Consider the following 22,682-nt stretch of genomic DNA (forward strand, 5'->3'; position numbering starts at 1 on the left):
GACAAGCGATTCAAAATCTTTAGTATAATCTCCATTTTTTATTTTTTGGTTTCGGTGTTCTTCTTAGTCCCTCTTCTCTTCGTTATCAACCTATTTGGCATGGGAAACCCTGTCAGTAGCAATGATCAATGCTACCGTCAACATAGCCGTCAAAGTCATGGGAGGAAAGCTCCAGGCCCTACCGCTCTGCCTGCTATTACTCAGTGTTTTTATTAAACTTTTACTCGGGTAAACCCGGTTATACATCATAGCCACGGACTAAGTTAAGTAACTGATGAGATTAGAATGTTATAAGTTAATTCAAATAATTTAATACGATGGTTGAAACCTCCTGCGATGATGTTGTAAGTATACAATTACGAGCGGCCACGAGCGTTGGAGGTGACAACAGTCACCTCTGGATGCTTTCCTAGACCTACCATCTGCCACTCCACGGGTTTTTAGTCGCTCGCTTCCTGATGGTCAAGAAAGTTTCTTACAATGCGACATGTCTTTAAAAAACCGCCTTCTGAGCTGCTGCCAATACCCTACTGACTCCTAAATGTTCAAGATGTTCAGTGCATCTTGCGTGCACATTGCCTGTAGCCGAAATCACAATGGGATGAATAGATGCATGATTCACGTTCCTCCATATAATTTTTACTTCATGCCTTAACTTGCTATACTTGTGGATCTTGGTTGTATAGGTTGACTCCAAATTTCGGTTAAGCGGACAAGCGATGTCGATGATGTAGACTCTTCCACCTTTTTTGTCTCGCATCACGATATCAGCTCGATTGGCCCGGATGTCATGATCCGTTTGGATAGTAGCATTCGAATATATGATGTAATCTTCGCTTTCTAAAACGGGCATTGAAATGTATCTATAGAAGGGCATCCATTCTTTAAGAGTCCTAGGTTTAGGGAAAATTGTTGATGTATAATGCCCGCTACATCATTTTGTCTGTACGTAGATTCTCTCTGAGCCATTACGCGACAACCACCAATAATGTGCTCGATGGATTCGTTGGTATCTACAATAATCGGCACCGGTCAACCACGTATTGATGTAACACGTGTTTGCGATAATTCCTGGTGCTGACAACCTTGTCCTGTATTGCAATGACGAATCCTTCCGTCTCTGGATACAGAACACCCTTTCTTAGCCAAATATTAGATGCCTCACTATCCACTTCACTTTGATCTAACGTGTTGGGGTGCTCGCCATGGATGGCTTTCTGCCTCCATTGTATTTCTAATTCCTCTATGGTTTCTACCCTGATATTCAAGGCCCCATCTGAGGACAAATTTAAGGGCGTGTATTCAAGATCCGCTTGACAGATGGTACTGTAAAGCGCAACATTTCGTTTCTGTTAAAATAGTCTCGCAACTGTACAACCTGTGACTCACACAGTTTTTGACATCTACAACGCCCCTACCCCCTAAATGTCGTGGTAGAACTACCCTTTCAATCGCTGAATTTCTGTGGTGCATTCGGTGCTTCGTCATTTCTACACGAACAACTCTGTTTAATTTTTCCAGGTCGGTGTTAGACCATTTTATGAGCCCGAAGGAGTACGTGAGGACAGGGATGGCATGTGTGTTGATCGCCCTGATTTTGTTCGCTGAGTTAAAAAAAACTCTTCATAATCAGTCTGAGTCTCGTAGTGAAGACAGTCGTGAGGCTTGTCTTAACTATCGTATGTTGAATACCCTTAGATTCAAGAATACCCAGATATTTATATGATTCGCCTGCAGCCATTGCCTCGATGTCATTTTCGAACTCGTTCTCTAACTCTGCGGTCCCTAATTCCCCTCTCATAAAATACACTGTTTTACATTTATCTAATCTGAACTCCATGTGGATACCGTTAGAAATCTGCTGTGTGACATCGATCACTTGTTGCAGTTTCTGAGCTGAACTAGCGTACAACTTTAGGTCATCCATGTAAATAAAATGGGTCACTCAATGACCATCCACATTATCATGAATTCTGAACCCATCAGGCATGCAGTTTAGTGTTTGGCTCAATGGATTCAACGCTAAACAGAACCTTAGTGCACTGAAGGAGTCTCATTGAAATATACCCGTCGTAAAACATATTGATCTAGTTATCCTTGGTTGTCCATGTTGAAAATACTTGATTCTTGTACCCCAGAGCCTCATCGCATGGCTCAGAAAGTCAATGATGCGTGGGCAGATTTTGTAAAGTTTTATGACTTCAAGCAAATACTCATGCGGCACGGAAGGAAACGCTTGCTTGTAATTAATGTATGACATGTGTAAGTTCCTTTGATGCTTACGAGCTTGAGCCATGACAACAGCGTCTGTAGTGAGTAGATCTTTACAGCCTCGTGAGTTTTCACAACATCCTTTTTGTTCTTCAGTAAGAATGTTATTCTCGTCGCAATGAGAATATACCTTATCTGCAATGATAGCTATAAGAAATTTATAAATTGTTGGAAGACAGGCTATCGGTCGAAAGTCAGATGGATTTTGAGCGTCTGGTTTTTTTGGTATCATATACGTCGTACCCTGGAGCATAAAACCTGGCATCAGATCTGGGTGTTCAACGATCTTCTGAAAACACCTTGCCAACGCAAGATGCACACTCGACAGGAACTTGCACCAGAAGTTATGCTCCATGTCCGGACCTGGAGCTTTCCAATTACTTGCCCTTTTCAAGACCGCTGAAACATCTAAAGCTGTGATGTTTGTCAAATGCATTTCAGGGCTATTGCTTGCCCTTGCTTCCTCCAGTTTGAAACACGCAGAGTCCAAATTTCATCTGTCCATTTTTCCCCAAACTCCCGACCAGTAGTTAGTCATATCTTCCAATTAAGGGACTTCGGTGCCTTGGTGGTTATTTGGCTTTACTATCAGTTCACGATAGAGTCTTCTTTCATATGTCTGAAAGTTTTGATTTTCTTGCCTTCGTGCATTACTTTTCTTGTACCGACGCAGTCTAGCAGTAAGAACATGAAGTCTCTGTCGTTGAGAGTCTAAAATTTCATTTAATATTGCTGGTATTAATGTCTCGATGTGCCGAGGGTGGATGATTTTAGTAACATGGTTCATCAGCTTGCTGGTTCTATTTCCTTTTTTATATTGAGTTAATAGACCCAATTTGCACCTTACTTTGCTGACATCCATATGCCAACCTGATCTTCCATGGTGGCTCTCGATCCCTTTCTGGGACAAAAACTGCATTTGCAGGCCTAGTTTTCCAGCCCAACGTTCTAACGGTTGCCACAGCTGCACATTATACAAGAGTTTGGACCTCTAACGCAGTTTGTGCTACGTTCAAATACGTAGGTAAAACCTTGCTGTCGAGATGTGCTATTAGTGCACGCAGATCATTTGTGATGTTCATTTTGGGCAGAGAATGCCTTAGTGTTAGTTCTACATATCTGAACTCTAGTAAAGCATGGCCAAAATTCCTTTTCAGGTGCTGTAGCTTTTCTGAGATTTCCCTATCCACATCATCGTTAGTAATATCCGGATGCAGTTCTAATGGATCTAGTGCATGATGTTCATTATCCCTAACACCTATGCCTTCAGCATCAATCAAGTCTTCGTCATCCATATCTTCCAAGGCGAGCTCATCAATAGGAAGCTGCCGTTCCACTTCCATTTTGGTAGCAGCTATTTCAACAGCCGAAAGTAGTCTGTTTATAGATATTAAACGTTTTTGATCTACCATATTCTGCTAATTTATTATTGTGGCTAGCTCTGGGTATTTAAGTAAGAAGAGTCTATGATGTTCTCTCCTCACACTTTGCCAACATTTCTCTGCCGAAAAATAAAGGCGCATAACATCTCTGTTCATTTGGTATGTCCATTTTCGTCGCTTTTTTGGTTGCTGAACCTCTGCTTCTGCCTCTGGTTGTATAAGGTCATACACCTCTGGAGGATGTGGTAGTGTTGGGTCATCAATAGGTTGAGGAAAAACATTAACGTTGTTTAATCTCCATTTCTCAGTCTTCTGTAACATGTAGATTAGTCCTGATGTCCTTCGCCTTAGCGATATGATCTCTTAGTGCGACTTTTTGTATATTAGGATACTTTGCAGCAAATTTTGTTCTTAAATTGTATCCTTTTTCCATTTTCGTTTTAAACTTCGCACTTTTGTAATAGAGACACACCAATTCCTGTTTCATTGTGGTACCCCAATAGATGCTCTCCCACGGTATTTCTGTCGAGGTGGTTGGCTGCAAATAGCTAGCGCTAGCCAAAGCATCCTCATCAGGCACAGTTGATGTTCCACTGCTTACCGTTTGTCGCAGATGTTTTTTCTGGCCAGCGGTTTCATTAGTGAGATCTGCCTGACCATCTCGCAGCTCACCATCGCCACTGTCCCGCATGCTGTGGCCCCCAGCTGTGGCTCCAGGGGCGTCCCGACGATCCTCGGGAAGCGACAAAAGTTTCAAAATCTTTAACATATTCTCCATTTTTCATTGATAGATTTTGGTGTTCTACTTAGTCCCTCTCCTCTTCGTTATCAGCCTATTTGGCGTGGGAAACCCTGTCAGTAGCAATGCTACCGCCAACATTGCCGTCAAAGTCATTATTATTATTATTATTAAAAAACATTTCAATATTCCTGTCCCAATAAATGAGATGGTGTTCATTCTCTAGTACTTTAATTTACTATAATTTTTAGTAATTTTGGCTGTTGAAATAATTTAAATTTTAAAAAAGTTCTCGTAAAATACGTGCTAAGATACCTGGAATGCGACCTGGTGCACCCGAGTCGTCGACTGACCTTTTAGGATTGTTTTCATTATTGACAAAATTTAATATTTTAAAAAGATCTCGTAGAATATGTATTATACTACATGGTGCACGATCTGGTGCACGCGGATCGTCGACTCAAAATTTTTAGTAATTTTAGCTGTTGAAACAATCTAACTTTGAAAAAGTTCTTGTAGAATACGTACTAAGATACCTGGGGCGCAACCTCGTGCACCCAGATCGTAAAATCACCATTTGGAATTGTTTGCATTATTCACAGAATTTAAATTTTTTAAATTTCTCGCAGAATACGCATTATACTACCTGGTGCTCGGCTAGATTCACCGGGATCGTCGACTCACTAATGGTAATTATTTTTGCAATTGGCACAATTTAAATTCTTAAAAAGTTCTCCTAGAATATGTGCTACACTATCTGGTGCGCGAACCGGCATGTAGGGTAGCATACCTATGCCAAAATTTGGAAACTACAACATTGTGTATTGCAGCGCTACCTTACGTTTCGGAAATAAACTTTCAATACATGTAGTGGAAGTTTCCAACAGAAATTTTTAAGTGTAGACACAAGGCTCAAATAAGGCAAAGAAAATAATTTGCAATGTTTTCTTATCCTTCTTATCACTTCGGTTTAGGTGACAATGGTTTATGATTTTTTTCTTTTATTTGATACTCCTACCCACAGATTTCTTTTGTATCCATTTCCAAAATTAAAATTAATGATTTTATACTTAAAAGATACAGTATTATTGATTTCAGGCCCAAAATGGAGGTTTTTTGAATGGCAACGCCCTTTTCCGGACATTGCATTGTACACAACCCTGGGGCAGTGGGTGTGTCGTGAAGTTGAAGTGTATGGGGACAGAGTTAATGGGGCATACAGGTCAACTCTACAGATGTAATCGTTGACTGAGATGCTGGTCCTGTTTTGGAAATATTCGCGCAATATTGTAACCTGTGAGTCATACAACCGAAGAGTTTGCTTTTCAGAACTATTCTCTTTGCAGCAGTCCTTTCATTATGCATACTATGCTCAAACATTTTCAGGTGGATGATTTTTTTAAGCCTCTCGAGGTCATTTATGGACCAGGGGACTAAAGAAAACGAGTATGTCAGAACAGGAATAGCATAGGTTTCAATTGTCTTTGTGATGTTCTTCACACTGAGGTCAGAAGCCAGAATCAGACTATGGCTACCCGAAAAAGTAGTCTGAAGTGCATTTTTAAATGAGTAGTGGAGCGAACCCCTCGCCTGCAATATGCTAAGGTACCTGTACGCTTCTTCATCAATCATGGCTTCAATCAGAGCGCGGACGTTTAGCATCAGTGGAGCATTTATCTCTCCACGGGACAATTGGAGTTTTCTGCCTTTGTCTAAACTCGGAGACATCATGATGTCCTAGAACAACTGCAGTAATACTTTAAGTAGGCTGTTCAATTACGACTCTAAGCATCCGAAAACCTTTATGTCGTCCATCCACATGATTAAAGTGAATTGAGACTCAGCTACTGCCACCTCAATTTTGAACTCACAAGGACATATTTTTGAGTATCCAACTCAGTGGGTTCAATGCTAAACAAAACCGTATTGCGCTGAATAAATCACCTTGGAAAATTCCTCGTTTAATAAACAAGGACCGGGTATCCCTCGTCACTCCACGAATAAAACATTTAGTACTTGTGTGTTCGGTGTGCATACCGTCAATCGTGAGTTGGTCCTTGCAACCACAGAAACCTCGACAGAAACATTTTTATTCTTCAGAGAGGACGTTGTTCTCCTCACAATATTTATAGACGAAGTCAGAAATCACATACGTGAGACTTCATTTCTTTCACCATCAGCTAAGACGTAGCACGATATGATAGACAGTCTTCTGATTCCCAACTTCATTCTAACTCGGAACCATGTGAGGGATACAAATTCATACCCCTCGAGATGCAGTTCTGCTCTCACATTCATTATCAGACTGACACCTTAGCAATCATCTGAACCGCTTTCAACTCCTGATCACAGTTCGGATCCGTCCTTCAGCTTCCCATTTTCTAGTAATGTAATGTACGTCGTTTCTCGTTATTGAATTTCCTTAACATCACTAACTCCTATAGGAATCTAAATACCCAGTCTCGTTTCATCACCTGAAGATTTACCTGTCTTTACGCAATGCATCGTCCAAAATAATTTACCATTCGTCGTAAGGGATTGTCCATATCTTACGTAAGACGTTTTTCTGTTGTTTGAATAAAGACGAAAATAATATTTTTATCATGTTGAAAAGGACACAGCGATATAAACAAAAGAAAAATGTCTTACGTAATATATGGACGATCCCTAAGGTGGAAATTTCAGCTATTTCAGCCCCACCCTACTTCGTTTGATTAAAAAATAGATTTTCAAGAAAGCGAAATTTTTTATGCTTACTTTTTATTTATTTCTCATATTACATGCGTGTATATTTAACATCGAGAATTATTTTGTAAACTACTTATTGAGTAGTACTCAACAGCAGAAAATTAGGAATTAAAGTTTCGAACCCTAAAGAAAACGATTCGAAAAAGAAAATAAATATAAACTAAACATCAAGTTTATTGTCATAATATTTTTAATTGAATTGAATTTATTATAAATAAATAATTTGTCAAAAACCAAATGTTTTTATGCAATTTAGTTAACAATTGAAATTAAAAATAGGCTGTCCTTTAAGAAATCTAGGATTCTTTTCATTTTTTAACACTTTACGGATCATTTTTGGGGGCATTTCAACTATTGAAATAAAATTATTGCGAAATAAAATTTGTCAAAATTACATTTTTAATAAAATTACAATGGTAAAATGAAGATTTGCAAACAAATCTCACCATAATTATAATATCTCTTGCACTTTAAAAAATGTAATAAAATTTAATAATTTTTTTAACAGGGTAGTGAATTATATCAGTTGATGACTCATTACACATTGTTTAAAAACTTCTTTTTGTAGTTTGTACGATATTTACAATTTGTACACAGTAAGATTAGCACTAATTTTATTTCTAGAATATTTGTGGATTTCAATACATTTATTATTATTACCTGTATGGAAATTTTTTTAGTATTAATTTTAGTAGCGCAATTTTTTTTAATAGCATTCATATCAGTAAGAGGAAATAAATATACATTCAAATAATCATAAATTTTGAACAGACAACATATCAAAAATAATTTTTTTTCATCCGGAGAATTGTTTTTATTTTACCAGCCTTTTATTTTAAATCCATCTATCTAATCTTTCCATTAAAAAGATAAGCGGAAATGAAAAATTCAAAATCTCTATAATCACTTCATGGTTGCTTCATATAATAACACCTTTTTTCTCATTCGGCGATAAATTTCAAATATCAGTTTTTCAGAAAGAAAATTATAAGGTTTGATCGTTTTCTAAAGAAAAAAAATGGTCGATGTTCTGCAGAGTAAGTTATAACTTTTGATTTCATTCTGGCAACTTATTTATTGAAGACAGACGGTCCACAGGAAAACTTGTGTCGTAAATTCTCGCTATTCGACCCTCATTAATTATTATTGCGGATGCTATTTTCTGAGGATGAACTGTGCCGGAAGTAACTGGCCATCGGTGCTACCGGCGAGGATCTTCGCAGAGCATTCATGAACTCGCAGGTTGCAAAATGTGCCTGGAAATTTAAAAATAATAATATAAATACAATACAATTAACCTGAATCATTTCCTAAAAACAACTTTACACTTAATTTCAATTATTCAAATATGATTTATAAATGAGCAACCACGCGCATAAACTACGTTTGTGAAGTTTCTTTTTTTAAATTTTAAACTACGAGCCTCTCTCTACAGGGCCCGTCAATGTTGACACCCCCCCCCCCTCATCCTACATAATTTTTTCTTACTAAATTTTGTAGTGAATTTATTTAGGGGTCATCCAAAAATAACGTAAGACGATTTAAGGGACGACGGGTGTTGTAAATTCTTAGTATTTTATTCTCACTACAAAACTAAATTTTAATCCAAAAAAGATCATTTCTCAACAGAATATATAAAACTTGATATTTCAAGCAAGAAAATATTTTTATTTTATATTAAAAACAGTTGAATTAAACAGTTAAAAAAATACGAATTTTCATATTATAGTTGAACCCTGAACTAAAACAGATTCACTTTCAAACAAACAGTTGCATTATTAACCAAAAAATAAAAAATTTCTGCCAAAGAGATGAATAAAAAAAAAGAAGATCAAATCGTTGAATTTTATACCAAAAAGAAGATATTTTAACAAAATACATAAATGCTTAAGCAAATGGTTGAATTTTTAACCAAGCAGATTATTTTCTACCAAAATACGAATTTTTCACAAAATGCATACATTTTCAGCCAAAGAGTTAAATTTTCATTTCAAAATATTAATTTTTAATATAAAAAAATGAATTTTTTAAAAAGCAGTTGAAGTGCTTATCAAATGGTTAAATTTGTTGCCAATTTTTAAAATTTTGAAACAACGAATTGAATTTTCAACCAAGAAGAACTAAAAACAATGAATTTTTAACAAAATACAGGTTTTTTAACAAACAGTTGAATTTTCTACAAAAAACATTGATCGTTTATTAAAGAATTCGAATTTTCAAAAAACTATATCAATTTTTATTCAAGTAGTTTAATTTTTAACTCAATAAAGGGTAATTTTCCATACAAAAAATACAAATTTTCCACAAAATAAGTTAATTTTTGCCAAATAGTTAAATTTGCTACCAATTTTTTTAATATAATGCTAAAAAATCAAATTTGATATAATACAGTTAAATTTCAAACCCGAAAATAGGACTTATGAACACTAAAGTTAGTTTTTAGCCAAGAAGGTGAATTTTCCACTAAAAAAACATATATTTTTAACTAAAAATAGAATGGTTCAATTTTGGAAAAAAAATTAATTTCCAGCAAAAAGAAAAGAAAACGAATTTTGAACAAAATTATGAAATTAATTTTAACCGATAGGTATGAATCTTCAACTTAAAAAAAATGCATTTTCAAGAAAGTAGTTTAACTTTCGACCCAGTAGTTGAATTTTCAAGTAAAATAAGAAACCAAATTTAATCAATTCATTGAATATTCAAGCCAAAAAAAATTTCAACAAAATAGTTGAATTTTAATTAAAAACTATCAAGTTTTTACAAAGAAATTGATTAGTTAAATTTGCTCTTCAAAAAATTTATTTTCTACCCAAAATAAATCGAATCTTTATCAACACAGTTACATTTTTTAACAAATAGATAGACCTTCAACTAATGAAATAAATTGTTAACAAATTATTTCAACTTTCTACAAAATATTTGAATATTGAATCAAAAAGATTAATTTTCTACAAAAAAAGTCATATTTTACCCTTGTGAGACGAGACATATAGTGTTTGAATCCATATGCGGATGCGTTGACTTAAAATAAAAATAAATTTAGGAGCAATTATTACAGATATGGGGAAATAAATATGACTAAAAATTTGCCCATGCCTATGTTTCAGGAAAAAAAAATCACGGCGCAGTTCTTGGAACGTGATTATGAGATTTTATTTCATCTGCGCGCATGTAGGTATATTCACCTGTTCGTTACCGTTTCCTTGCAGTAACATTTTCAGCTTTTGCAATCTGCAGTTCGCCTGCAAATTGGCCAGTTGACTTCCGGTACCCTGAAGCCGAGCTCCGGCTAACTTTGAAACTTCAAGAAAGTTATTAGCCAAATTTTCCGCGCGCTTTCCATTGGTCCATCCTCGACTGTACTGAAAAGTTTGACAGTTTCCAAGAATAACGGCCAATGAGAAAACAAACATTATTGATGTCCAACGTTCCATGTCTGTAAATTTCAAGAAGACAATTATAAAATACGTGTCATATCAAGATTATTAAGGCCATGTATCATTTGCCAGATTCCTACCTAAACGACACTCGTATCAACACTAAATTAGACATCGAATGGGAAATTTTTAAATAAAAGTTAAAAGGCACCAAGGAACGTTTTGCATGATGCTACATTTTTATAATTACAACAAATTTCTCCAAAAATAAATATTTGTTTGTAATTCTCAAAATGTTGGAGCATAAAAACGTTCCTTAGTGCCTTTCATTAATACTATTTCCAAAATTGTTTACTCAATTTCTTATTTCGTATGGACGTGAGTTATTACTAAAAGAATGGCCGTAAGGCCCTGGCCAATTACATGGTTTATATTCGGCGGCTTTTTAATTTGAAAATGTAAATACTGTGTAGAAATTTTCTTAAACGGTTTAAAATATATGAACCCAGGAAAAAACAACCGATAGAAAGCGAGTCGGCTTGAATTGCGTATCTGTCATTTGCAGATTAAAAGAATGAAAATGTAATCGATTGGCCACATTTTTAATCGGTCACCTGTGCGCGGTGCTCTAAATCTGCCATTCCTCAATCGTCAAAATGCTGCGTGAATAGAGTTGAATGAGACTGACAAACCTGAAATAATTCCTATTGAGTATTTTAACATTACGTCATACTCGGCCGTTAATGTCGGAATCTATAAGGCCATACCACTTGGTGGACTGCAAAGGATTGATTACATAGGAGTTTGACTGAAATTAATTTTTGTAGACGAAAGTAAGTGAGAAATCGTGATATGGCTTTCCTTCTCAGATAGAAAAGCCATTTCTTTAATTATTGTGAGCAATTGGTTTTCGATGCATCGATTTTTTATGTTAAAATTATTGACTTTTTTTTTGTAAAACATAATTTCTGAATATGAATTTCGATGGGATGATTTGCGAGAAATATGTATCTGCAATTTTTAAATCGATATCTCGAACAGTTTTCGAGATGTCGAAGGCACCACTGTGAGTGATCACAGAAATAATGTAAGGTCACACCTCTGCCTCTTTTCCAACGCTCCGTGGGGGGTAGGAAGGCACCCCTGTGACTGGTCATAGAAATAATGTAAGATCACACCGCTGCCCCTTTTCCCTTATAGGAATCTACATTAAAACTCCTTTTTCTTGTACAAAAATCGCCTATCGGAATGAACTTGAGAAATTATGTACATTAAAAAAAAGTTTAAATACTCTATAAATCAAAACCTATTCGAGATGTCGATTTAAAACTTTCAGATTCATGTTTTTCGCTAAAAATCCTATAGGAATACACATTAAAACTTTGTCACCACGAATAGCGTAATCTCACCAACTTATTGAAATATTTTTAAATCCTTTAAAAATAAACTTTAAAATACCGTCAATTCCCTAGTTATTCCTTAAAATCACTTGAACTCTTTGACATCCTGTAAGATTTCTTGATAATCCCTAAACTCTTGCGAATTTTTTTTTGAGATCCCTTTAACTTCTTTACAATCATTTAAAATCTTTCCAAGTTTCTCGAAATTGACTTGCTGTATTCAAATCTCTTAAAATCCTTTAAATTTGCCTAAATTCCTTAAAATCTCTTAAGAATCCTTAAAATCTTTGAATTTTTTCAAATTAATTGAAGTCTTTTTCAATAACTTTTCAATAGCTCACTTAACATTCTTTAAGACCAATAAAACTGTCTTAAATCTTACAAACTAACTTGTAAATCCTTCAACCTTTTTGAATTATTACATTCTCATCAAGCGAAGGTATTAAATTTGTGTAAAATTTCCCCCCCCCCCTCCGTTTTTGTCAAATGTCTGTGTGTATGTTAGCCAGCCATTTTGGATAAAAATTCGAAAAGTGTACACATTTCGAATGTTTTTGAGATCACTTTTTTCAAAATTCAAAAATTCTCTGTACGGTTATTCATAGTATTTAAAAAGTCGAACAATTTATCTAATGACTTTTTTCATAAAATTAAAAATGATGAGTTATAGTATTAAATTAAAATTATTTCTTGAGAAAAAAATCCTACTCCATCTTCACTCCATTAGGAAACGAAACACAAAACTTCCGATTTCCGGTCAGGTGCTTTTCCAATTAAGCTATTAGAGGGATCAGAATAAGAACTTTTAATTCAAGAACATAACGCCAATTTCTAGCTAGGTGTTAATGGTACAAGTAATTATTTTTAAAAAATTTTAATTTATCTAATTTTATTTATTTATTGTATTATATATATTTATTATAATATATATTTATTTATTTTATTTATTATTTATCTAATTTATCTAATATTTTCAAAATTTCAAAAAACACACGAAAATGAACCTTTTAAGCCAATTAACGGACGATATGAAAAAATGGTAAGAGAAGAAAAAGTATCATTTCTAAACGCCCTAGAAGATTATCATAACAACTTTTTGAATTTCCTTCATAAATCAAAAAATAAATTTTGACAGCATGAAAAATGATGGAAAATCCAAAAGTTCTATTTTTCAAGGAGCTTTAACAAAAGAGAATTCACAATCACCAAATTACTGTTGTCCATACTTGCATATTTAGTTTAAAAAAGCCTGTGCAGGAAGATCGATCGTTCTTTTAAATCTCTTGAAAATCCTTAAATCATTTAAAAAAATTAAATCCCTTGAAGTCTCTTAAAATTCCGTAAAATCTTTTTAAATCCCTTCAAAAAAATCTTAAAATCCCGCCAAGTCCCTAGTAATTCCTTGAAATCACTTGAAATCTAAGAAATCTCGTAAGATACCTTGAAAATCCTTAAAGTCCTCCAAATTTTTTTGAACTCCTTTCAACTTATTTGAAATAAATTAAAATATTGTAAAATATATAAATAAATTTTTAACATTTTAAAGTGTCTGTAAATAAGAGCACATAAGAGTAAATAAGAGTATGCCAGGAATTTCTTAAAAGTAGCCCATTGAAATATTTTTAAATTAATAATTGAAAATATTTGAAGTAAATTTGTTTTATTTAAATTAGTAATTTTCTATCGGAACTATCGTACCTCTATCTATTAATGCTGCTTCATAATCGCTACTGAATGGGTCCGGGAACAAAATTACATAGCCGATTAGAAAAGTTGATTTCTCATTCAAAACTCACTCTAACCTACGGGCGGCTATCTTTAATTTTAATGACAGATACTCAATTCAGAAAACTTCAAACCCCCATTCAAATGCAAGTAAATGGATTTTTAATCCCTGGGAAGGCACGCCCGTCTGGACCTTTTTTGTTTAAATAGTTTCTATATATTAAAAAAAGGACCCAAATGGGACACATAGACGTACCCTTATACGAGGTGTGTTCAAAAAATAAGGTGACTTTATGGTTTTCTAAAAAAATATTCATTTAATCCTCAATATTTATGTTGTCCCCTTCAAAGTAATCCCCCTTAGATATAATACACTTGTGCCAACGCTTTTTCCAATCATCGAAGCACTTCTGATAATCATTTTGTGGTATAGCCTTGAGTTCTTTCAGCGATGCAGTTTTCATCTCCTCAGTCGTTGAAAATCGATGTCCTTTCATGGGTCTCTTCAGTTTTGGGAAAAGAAAAAAGTCACTGGGGGCCAAATCCGGTGAATATGGAGGCTGAGGCATGACTGTGATGCTGTTTTTGGTCAGAAAATCTTTCACAAGCAACGATGAATGAACAGGTGCATTATCGTGATGCAAAAGCCACGATTCATTCCCAGTTATAACCCTTTTGAGAAAATCAGGATCATTATTGACTTCATTCAACATCTCCTGAGCGATGGTCATGCGATGGATCTTTTGATCAAAATTAAGCAGTATTGCAACAAATTTCGCTGACACACGTCTCATGCCCAAAACGTCCCAAAAGATAGCATGGCATGAGCCAACCGATATGCGAACATCTTCAGCAACTTCTCTAATGGTGCTGGGACGTCCAGGGCGAGGTTCGTCTTCGACATCCTCTCGGCCTTCTTGGAACGGCTTGTACCACTTATACACATTTTTCCTGCTCAGAGTAGACTCACCGTATGCAACTGTCAACATTTCAAGAGTTTTAGAGCACTGGATTCCATTTTCACACAAAATTTAATGCAAACTCTTTGCCCCATTTTTTTCGAAAGAAGAAAATCGCCGAGCACACCAAACCCTTCTAACCTTTTACGCCTCTGCCAGAAAAACAACACGAGCTATATAGTCAAAACTGAGGTCTATCAAGCTAGCACTTCCACAAACGAAATTCCCACATTTCTTCATGTCAGAATTTTGGACTTTTTTTGGGCTGTATTGCCGATTTTCGGGCTCCGCTACTTTTTGTGAAAATTCAAATTTTGAGTGGAGGTGCTGACTTGAATCAAGCCAGCACCTCCACTGTATAAAAATTGAAAGAAAAAAAAATCGAACACATCAGAATTTTGGGCTTTCTTTGGGCTCTTAAACGCACCAACAACCAATTTCCAAAAACCACCCCTACAAAATATAGAACCACCCCCTATGTAAAAAATCAAATTTGGAAAATAAACAAAGAACACCAGAATTTGGGGCTTATTTTGGGCTCTAAAGTGCATGAAAAAAAAACTACCCCTATTTTCGAAAAACCACCCCCTTGCAAAAAATAAAATTTGCAAAATCCAAAATGCACTAGATTTTTGGCTCATTTTAGAGTCTCAAATGCAGTTAACATTATATTACAAAAACCATCCCTGTGTAAAAAAACTTCAACCTAATAATAAAAACTTAAACCTTGATGTTGGCATTTTTGAACAGCCCAAAAATCAGAGACTCCATCTGAACCGTAAAATTTGAAAAATATCAGAGACTATAGTAACACTGTTGTTTAGACTAAGAGTGCAGTTAAGCCATCGGTTCAAATTCCTACAATTTAAATCCGTTTTAGGTAGTGCAAAGGCACGTTTTGGCCTTCAGGAGTAAGTGCGACCATAAAATTATGAATAGAGTTGTCTCCAGAAGAAGTCCCAAGTGGTGCCCATGCGGGCAAGGACCCTCTGACCATTTCCTGTGCGACGTTGCCGAATTTTGTAACTTTAGAATTTCCAATTTCTAAATCTCTGGCAACGTCGGAAAATCAGGGCGATTTTGATCTTTTCACCTCGTTAGGGGAGGAGAGGAGCCGAAAGACCAGTGCGGTCTGAGACGCGAAAGTGAAAACTACTCTTATTGTGAACTTTGTGAACTCCCTTTCAAATATTTTTTGTATACTCAGACTGAGCGCGACTTGCACTTACGATAATGATGTTAGTTGTCCTTTTTGTTGATGTAAATTCTCCTTTAATAGATGTTCTTTAATAAATAATTTTAAGAGCATTTTTTGGTGTTAATTTATTAAACAGAGTGAACCTTGAATTTAATACAGCACGTAGAAATTACCCTGTACGTGCAAACAACTGTAATATTCCGAAAAAGATTGGTTTACATAAAATTATTTTTGATTGTTAAAAAGGGACAGTTTTTTATCGTCAAGTATTCGGGATCAAAAATCGGAGTAGGCATTTTTAAGAAGCCCAATAATCATAAACTCTACTGACAATGGAAAATTCTCAAAAATATTAATTTTTGACAAAGTCATATATACCTGGTAGAGAAGGGTTGCTTAAAAATCGGAGTGGATATTTTCGAGGAACCCAAAAATCAGAGACTACTTTGACACCAGAAAATTCTCAAAAATATTATTTTTTGACAAATTCATATGTACGTGGTAGAGAAGGGTTGATTTAATACGTTGAGGATTGAAGCCCAAAAATCGGAGTGGATATTTTCGATGAGCCCAAAATCAAAGACTACATTGACACTAGAAAATTCTCAAAAATATTATTTCTTGACAAAGTCGTATATACGTGGTAGAGAAGGGTTGATTTTATAAGTTACGGGTTGAAGCCTAAAAATCTGAGTAAATATTTTCGAGGAGCCCAAAAATCAGAGACTGCATTAACACTAGAAAATTCTCAAAAATATTACTTTTTGACAAAGTCATATACACATGGTAGAGAAGGGTTGATTTTATACGTTAAGGGTTGAAGCTCAAAAATCAGAGTGGATATTTTCAAGGACCCCAAAAATCAGAGATTCTACTGACACTAGAAAATTCTCCAAAATATTATTTTTTGACAAAGTCGTATAAACGTGTTAGAGAAGGGTTGATTTTATAAGTTAAGGGTTGAAGCCCAAGAATCGTAGTGGATGTTTTCGAGGAGCCCAAAAATCAGAGACTACATTAACACAAGAAAATTCGCAAAAATATTATTTTTTGACAAATTCGTATATACGTGGTAGAGAAGGGTTGATTTTATAAGTTAAGCGTTGAAGCCCAAGAATCGTAGTGGATATTTTCGAGGAGCCCAAAAATCAAAGACTACATTAACACAAGAAAATTCGCAAAAATATTATTTTTTGACAAATTCGTATATACGTGGTAGAGAAGGGTTGATTTTATACGTTAAGGGTTGAAGCCCTAAAATTAGAGTGGGTATTTTCGAGGAGTCCAAAATCAAAGACTACATTAACACTACAAGATTCTCAAAAATATTATTTTTTGACAAAGTCATATAAACGTGGTAGTGAAGGGTTGATTTTATAAGTTAAGGGTTGAAGCCCAAAAATCGGAGTGGATATTTTGGAGAAGCCCAAAAATCAGAGACTACATTAACACTAGAAAATTCTCAAAAATATTATTTTTTGACAAAGTAATATATACGTGGTAGAGAAGGGTTGATTTCATACGTTAAGGGTTAAAGCCCAATAATCAGAGTGGGTATTTTCAAGGAGCCCAAAAATCAGAGACTCTACTTACACTGGAAAATTCCCAAAAATATTAATTTTCGACAAAGTCATATGTATGTGGTAGAGAAGGGTTGATTTTATACGTTAAGGGTTGAAGCCCAAAAATTAGAGTGAGTATTTTCGAGGAGCCCAAAAATCAGAGATTCTACTGACACCAGAAAATTCCCAAAAATATTATTTTTTGACAAAGACGTATAAACGTGGTAGAGAAGGGTTGATTTTATAAGTTAAGGGTTGAAGCCCAAAAATCGGAGTGGATATTTTGGAGGAGCCCAAAAATCAGAGACTACAATGAGACATGAGTGTCCAATGAGTGTACAATGAGAAAATTCTCAAAAATATTATTTTTTGACAAATTCGTATATACGTGGTAGAGGAGGGTTGATTTTATACGTTAAGGGTTGAAGCCCAAAAATTAGAGTGGGTATGTTCAAAGAGCCCAAAAATCAAAGACTACATTGTCACTAGAAAATTCTCAAAAATATTATTTCTTGGCAAATTCATACATACATGGTTATATATACATTAATATTTATGAGGATTTTTCAGGGTTAATGCAATCTATGATTTTTGGGATCCTCGAAAACATCCACTCTGATTTTTGGGCTTCAACCCTTAAGTTATAAAATCAACTCTTCTCTACCACGTATATACGACTTTGTCAAAAAATAATATTTTTGAGAATTTTCTAGACTTAATGTAGTCTTTGATTTTTGGGATCCTCGAAAACATCCACTCTGATTATTGGGCTTTAACCCCTAACGTATAAAATCAACCCTTCTCTATCCCGTATATATGACTTTGTCGAAAAATAATATTTTTGAAAATTTTCTAGTGTTAATGTAGTCTCTGACTTTTGGGCTCCTCGAAAATATCCACTCCGATTTTTGGGCTTCTACCCTTAAGTATAAAATCAACCCTTCTCTATAACATACATATGACTTTGTCAAAAATTATATTTTTGAGAATTTTCCAGTGTCAGCAGAGTCTATGATTTTTGGGCTCCTCGTAAATACCAACTCTGATTATGGAATATTACAGTGTTACTATAGTCTCTGATATATTTCAAATTTTACGGTTCAGATGGAGTCTCTGATTTTTGGGCTGTTCAAAAATGCCAACATCAAGGTTTAAGTTTTTATTATTAGGTTTACGTTTTTTTACACAGGGGTGGTTTTTGTAATATAGTTTAAGTGAATTTGAGACTCTAAAATGAGCCAAAAATCTAGTGCATTTTGGATTTTCCAAATTTTATTTTTTGCAAGGGGGTGGTTTTTGAAAATGGGGGTAGTTTTTAAATTTTTTTATCCATTTCAGAGCCCAAAATAAGCCCAAAATTCTGGTGTTTTTTGTTTTTTCCGAATTTGATTTTTTACGTAGGGGGTGGCTTTATATTTTGTAGGTATGGTTTTTGGAAATTCGTTGTTGGTGCGTTCAAGAGCCCAAAAATAGCCCAAAATTCTGACGTGTTTGATTTTTTTTCTTTCAATTTTTATATAGTGGAGGTGCTGGCTTGATTCAAGTGAGCACCTCCACTCAAAATTTGAATTTTCACAAAAAGTAGCGGAGCCCAAAAATCGACAATACAGCCCAAAATTCTGACATTAAGAAATTTGGGAATTTCGTTTGTGGAGGTGCTAGCTTGATAGACCTTCAAAACTGTGAACATATGATCATGACGAGTGTTCCAACACAACAAAGCAAAAAATTTAAAACTTGAATATACGTAGCCCGCGAAAATTGAAAAGTCACCTTACTTTTTGAACACACCTCGTATATTTTGCAGAATTTCTTACAATTTTAGCACAATATATTTATGGTTTCTTAATTTAAAGCTGCTGAATATAATAATATTGTAATCATTTGTGACGTGACAGACTGTCACATGCCCTTAATTTGTTATCTACAAAGCCTATTCTAAAATACAATATTCAAATTACAATTTTAAATGTACAATCTTTAAAAATATTAAAGTATTAAAACGGTAAATCTTTTAGTTTTCATAATGAAACAATCAGAATTTTACAGGAAATAATTACTCGTGAATAATTTATAAACCATTTAGAAATAAAAATATAATGTTAAATAATTTTAAGGGTTAAGAATTTTTGCATTTCAAAGTAAATATTATATTTTGTAAAATATAAACATTATATCAAAATAAAGTCTTCAAAATTGAAAACGATCAAAGTTTTATAAGTTAACAAATTAAACATAAGAAAAATTTCTTGAAACATTTTTAACTATTGAATCAATAAGAAATTACAAATTTACCATTTATTTAGTTTAAACTTTAATTTTTTTATCAGAATCATCAAAATGTGGAAAAAAATTTATTGAATCAATGATAATTTCGAAGTATGTTGGAAATGTTTTATTTATAAGAATGAAAAAGTTCTTACGGAATGACATCCCAGACACCTTTTTGCCAGGAGTTTAAAACTAACTCTTGTTTTGTGTCCTTATTCGTAAAATTGTATTATGTGGTTAACAATGTTATCGTACATATTTTTCAGATACAAAACCTATAATTCTAAACAATTATTAAAATATCAAAAATGTAGCATATCAAAATGTCGATGTTAATTCAGATTTAGGGGTAGTGTGTGCCAGGCCCATAGAATAGATTTTTCAACTCTAAAAAGACGGAGAAAAAGTACAAAATTGTATTCTATTATTGATGATTACTTTTAAAATCTACTTTACATATTATTCCTTCTTCGAAATATCTTTTTGATTGCTACTTAATTGAAATACTAATTCCATCACAATTTATTCTAGTGTGTTCGTCGTTGCATATAATTTATAAGTTCTATAATAAATTTGATATTTCCAAACATTTTAGTAGGGCATACGGTATAATATAATTAAAACTTTTAACCTTATTTTTCTAGTTTGACAATCCGTGAACTTTGCATATTCTAGCCGTCATACACAGAAAAAAACGAAAGATAAAGTGTACATCAATTCCAGGTGAAAGATTCACCGCAACAAAAATTAACCTTGTCAGATCAACTTTGCATGAATCGAAGATAATTTCCGATTTTTAACCTTGCCTGGATAATCTTTCGCCTTATAATCGCTCCATTTTTATTTGAGATGTAGCGAGAATGAAGATGCCAGCGCTATCTACCGTCGTTTAACTTCATTAAGTTGGAAAGAAATGGGAATTTCCATCTATCAGTTGCTTTTTTCAAGTTTAAAATTTTTTATTTTGTTGTGTTGGTACACTCGTCATGATGATATGTTCACAGTTTTGACTATATAGCTCGTGTTGTTTTTCTGGCAGAGGCGTAAAAAGTTAGAAGGGTTTGGTGTGCTCGGCGATTTTCTTCTTTCGAAAAAAATGGAGCAAAGAGTTTGTATTAAATTTTGTGTGAAAAATGGAATCCCGTGCTCTAAAACTCTTGACATGTTGTCAGTTGCATACGGTGAGTCTACTCTGAGTAAGAAAAATGTGTATTAGTGGTACAAGCCGTTCCAAGAAAGCCGAGAGGATGTCGAAGACGAACCTCGCCCTAGACGTCCCATCACGTCAACAACAGATGAAAACGTTCAAGCAGTGGAAGAAATGGTGTTGAAGAATCGCCGAATTACCATCAGAGAAGTTGCTGAAGATATTGGCATATCGATTGGCTCATGCCATCCCGTTTGCGAGAGGTGATAAGCAAGAAACGTCCGGAACTTTGGAAAAACAATTCGTGGCTTTTGAATCACGACAATGCACCTGCTCATTCATCGTTGCTTGTGAAAGATTTTCTGGCCAAAAACAGCACCACAGTCATGCCTCAACCTCCATGTTCACCGGATTTGGCCCCTAGTAACTTTTTTCTTTTCCCAAAACTGAAGGGACCCATGAAAGGACATCGACTTTCAACGATTGAAGAGATAAAAACTGCATCGCTGAAAGAACTCAAGCAGTGATCCCAGATCTGAAACGAGATGCGGTCCAATACTATGACAGGGCTATGTCCGTGTGAATATAGTAGGAGACGCTGTAAATGACTGAGTTGCGCGCGCAACCCATTTCTCCTCTTCTGAATTTGAAAACTCGAAGATGCACGATTGCCGGTCGGAGCACTTCGTCGATTCTATTTATATATCTATCTGCTAATAGCTAACTGCTTTGAAATAAATTGAGGAGTGTGACGAGCTTGTAGTCACCCCTACTCCAAGGTCCAAATAGTTGGGGCCCTAAACTGACCTGTCCATCCAACATTCCGGCAGTTATTCGACAGATCTAGCTCTATGCCAGTCGTGTACTTGTTTACGGATTCGTACCACTGTGGAACTCAACAATAAAGTTGCGATATCTACGGATATCGCCATAAATAATTAATAAGGGTTTGTTTTATTAATTAGACCCGTCACATTTTGGCGATCCTGCCAAGATAGTCCGAGACGATTACGATCAAAGTCGGCTATCTTTGAAAAGAATAGTGGAATCTTCGATTCAGTGAATTCACAAGTGATCCTTAATATTTGAAAAAATAGTGAAATGAATTTATAAGTGATCTTCATTAATATACGGTGATATTTTCGCTGGGAACCACCGGAAAACACGTACTCGGGCCGAATTAAGTAAGTTCGACAGTGATTCCGTGGGTGAAAGTCCTAGAAAAGGTTCAACTTTTACCGTAAGAAGCAACGACGAAACATCAATAGATTTCGCTTCGAAGGCTACATTGATCAAAAGGGACACGACAAATAAGTTTTGTTCATCTTCTGTGATTTTGTATAGATTCCTCGTTAGGCGGTATAATTCGGTTACTCTTAAAAAAAAAATTCGATAAAAACAGCAGCAACATGTCCACGATAGAAAATTCCCAAGACAACTTCCAAAACACTTCCCAAGACAATTCCCAATTATCTTCAGCACTCCTTAGGAAAATCCTCGAGAGGCTCGAATCAATAGAAATAGGGCGAAAATCCCTTCATACAAATGTGAACAAATTAAATAAAGAAAATTTGAAACGCGTTGAGGAAATTAAAAATCTGGCTATAAAAGAGGACCAACTCATAACGGAAGACGATGAGGCTAGTTCTCGTTCCGGGAATTCAGAAAGTTCATTGGATAGCTCGGACGAAAGCGAAAGAAGGAATGCAGGTCCCCTTTATACGGTAAATCAGCTGGAACGGGCTCAAAAGTCTTTGCAGGACGTTCCCCTAAGGAATGCGAGCTCCCTCAATTTAGCAGGTCAGGAAATGCAGTTTCCAAATGCTGCACAGGGCGTGTCACTAAGGAATGCGAGTCCCCCGAGTCCAGTAGTTCAGGACGTGCAGGTTCCAGACTTTAC

At 35.0% G+C, this 22,682-nt stretch overlaps 1 protein-coding gene across 2 annotated transcripts in view; it reads right to left on the reverse strand.

Annotated features, from left to right (window-relative positions):
* Window positions 1–7,951: 7,951 nt before the first annotated feature.
* The window catches only part of LOC117167692 (pro-corazonin), a 66,846-nt gene continuing 52,115 nt past the window's right edge, over window positions 7,952–22,682 (reverse strand). For both annotated transcript variants that reach the window (XM_033352815.1, XM_033352816.1), the window contains exons 2-3: window positions 10,329–10,579; window positions 7,952–8,396 (exon numbers count right to left, since the gene is read on the reverse strand). In XM_033352815.1, the coding sequence (XP_033208706.1) occupies window positions 8,277–8,396; window positions 10,329–10,577 (369 nt within the window). In that variant the 5' untranslated portion in view covers window positions 10,578–10,579 and the 3' untranslated portion in view covers window positions 7,952–8,276. The remainder of the gene's footprint in view (window positions 8,397–10,328; window positions 10,580–22,682) is intronic.

Source organism: Belonocnema kinseyi, chromosome 2, assembly GCF_010883055.1.
Source record: "Belonocnema kinseyi isolate 2016_QV_RU_SX_M_011 chromosome 2, B_treatae_v1, whole genome shotgun sequence".
NCBI classification, from domain to species: Eukaryota; Metazoa; Arthropoda; class Insecta; order Hymenoptera; family Cynipidae; genus Belonocnema; species Belonocnema kinseyi.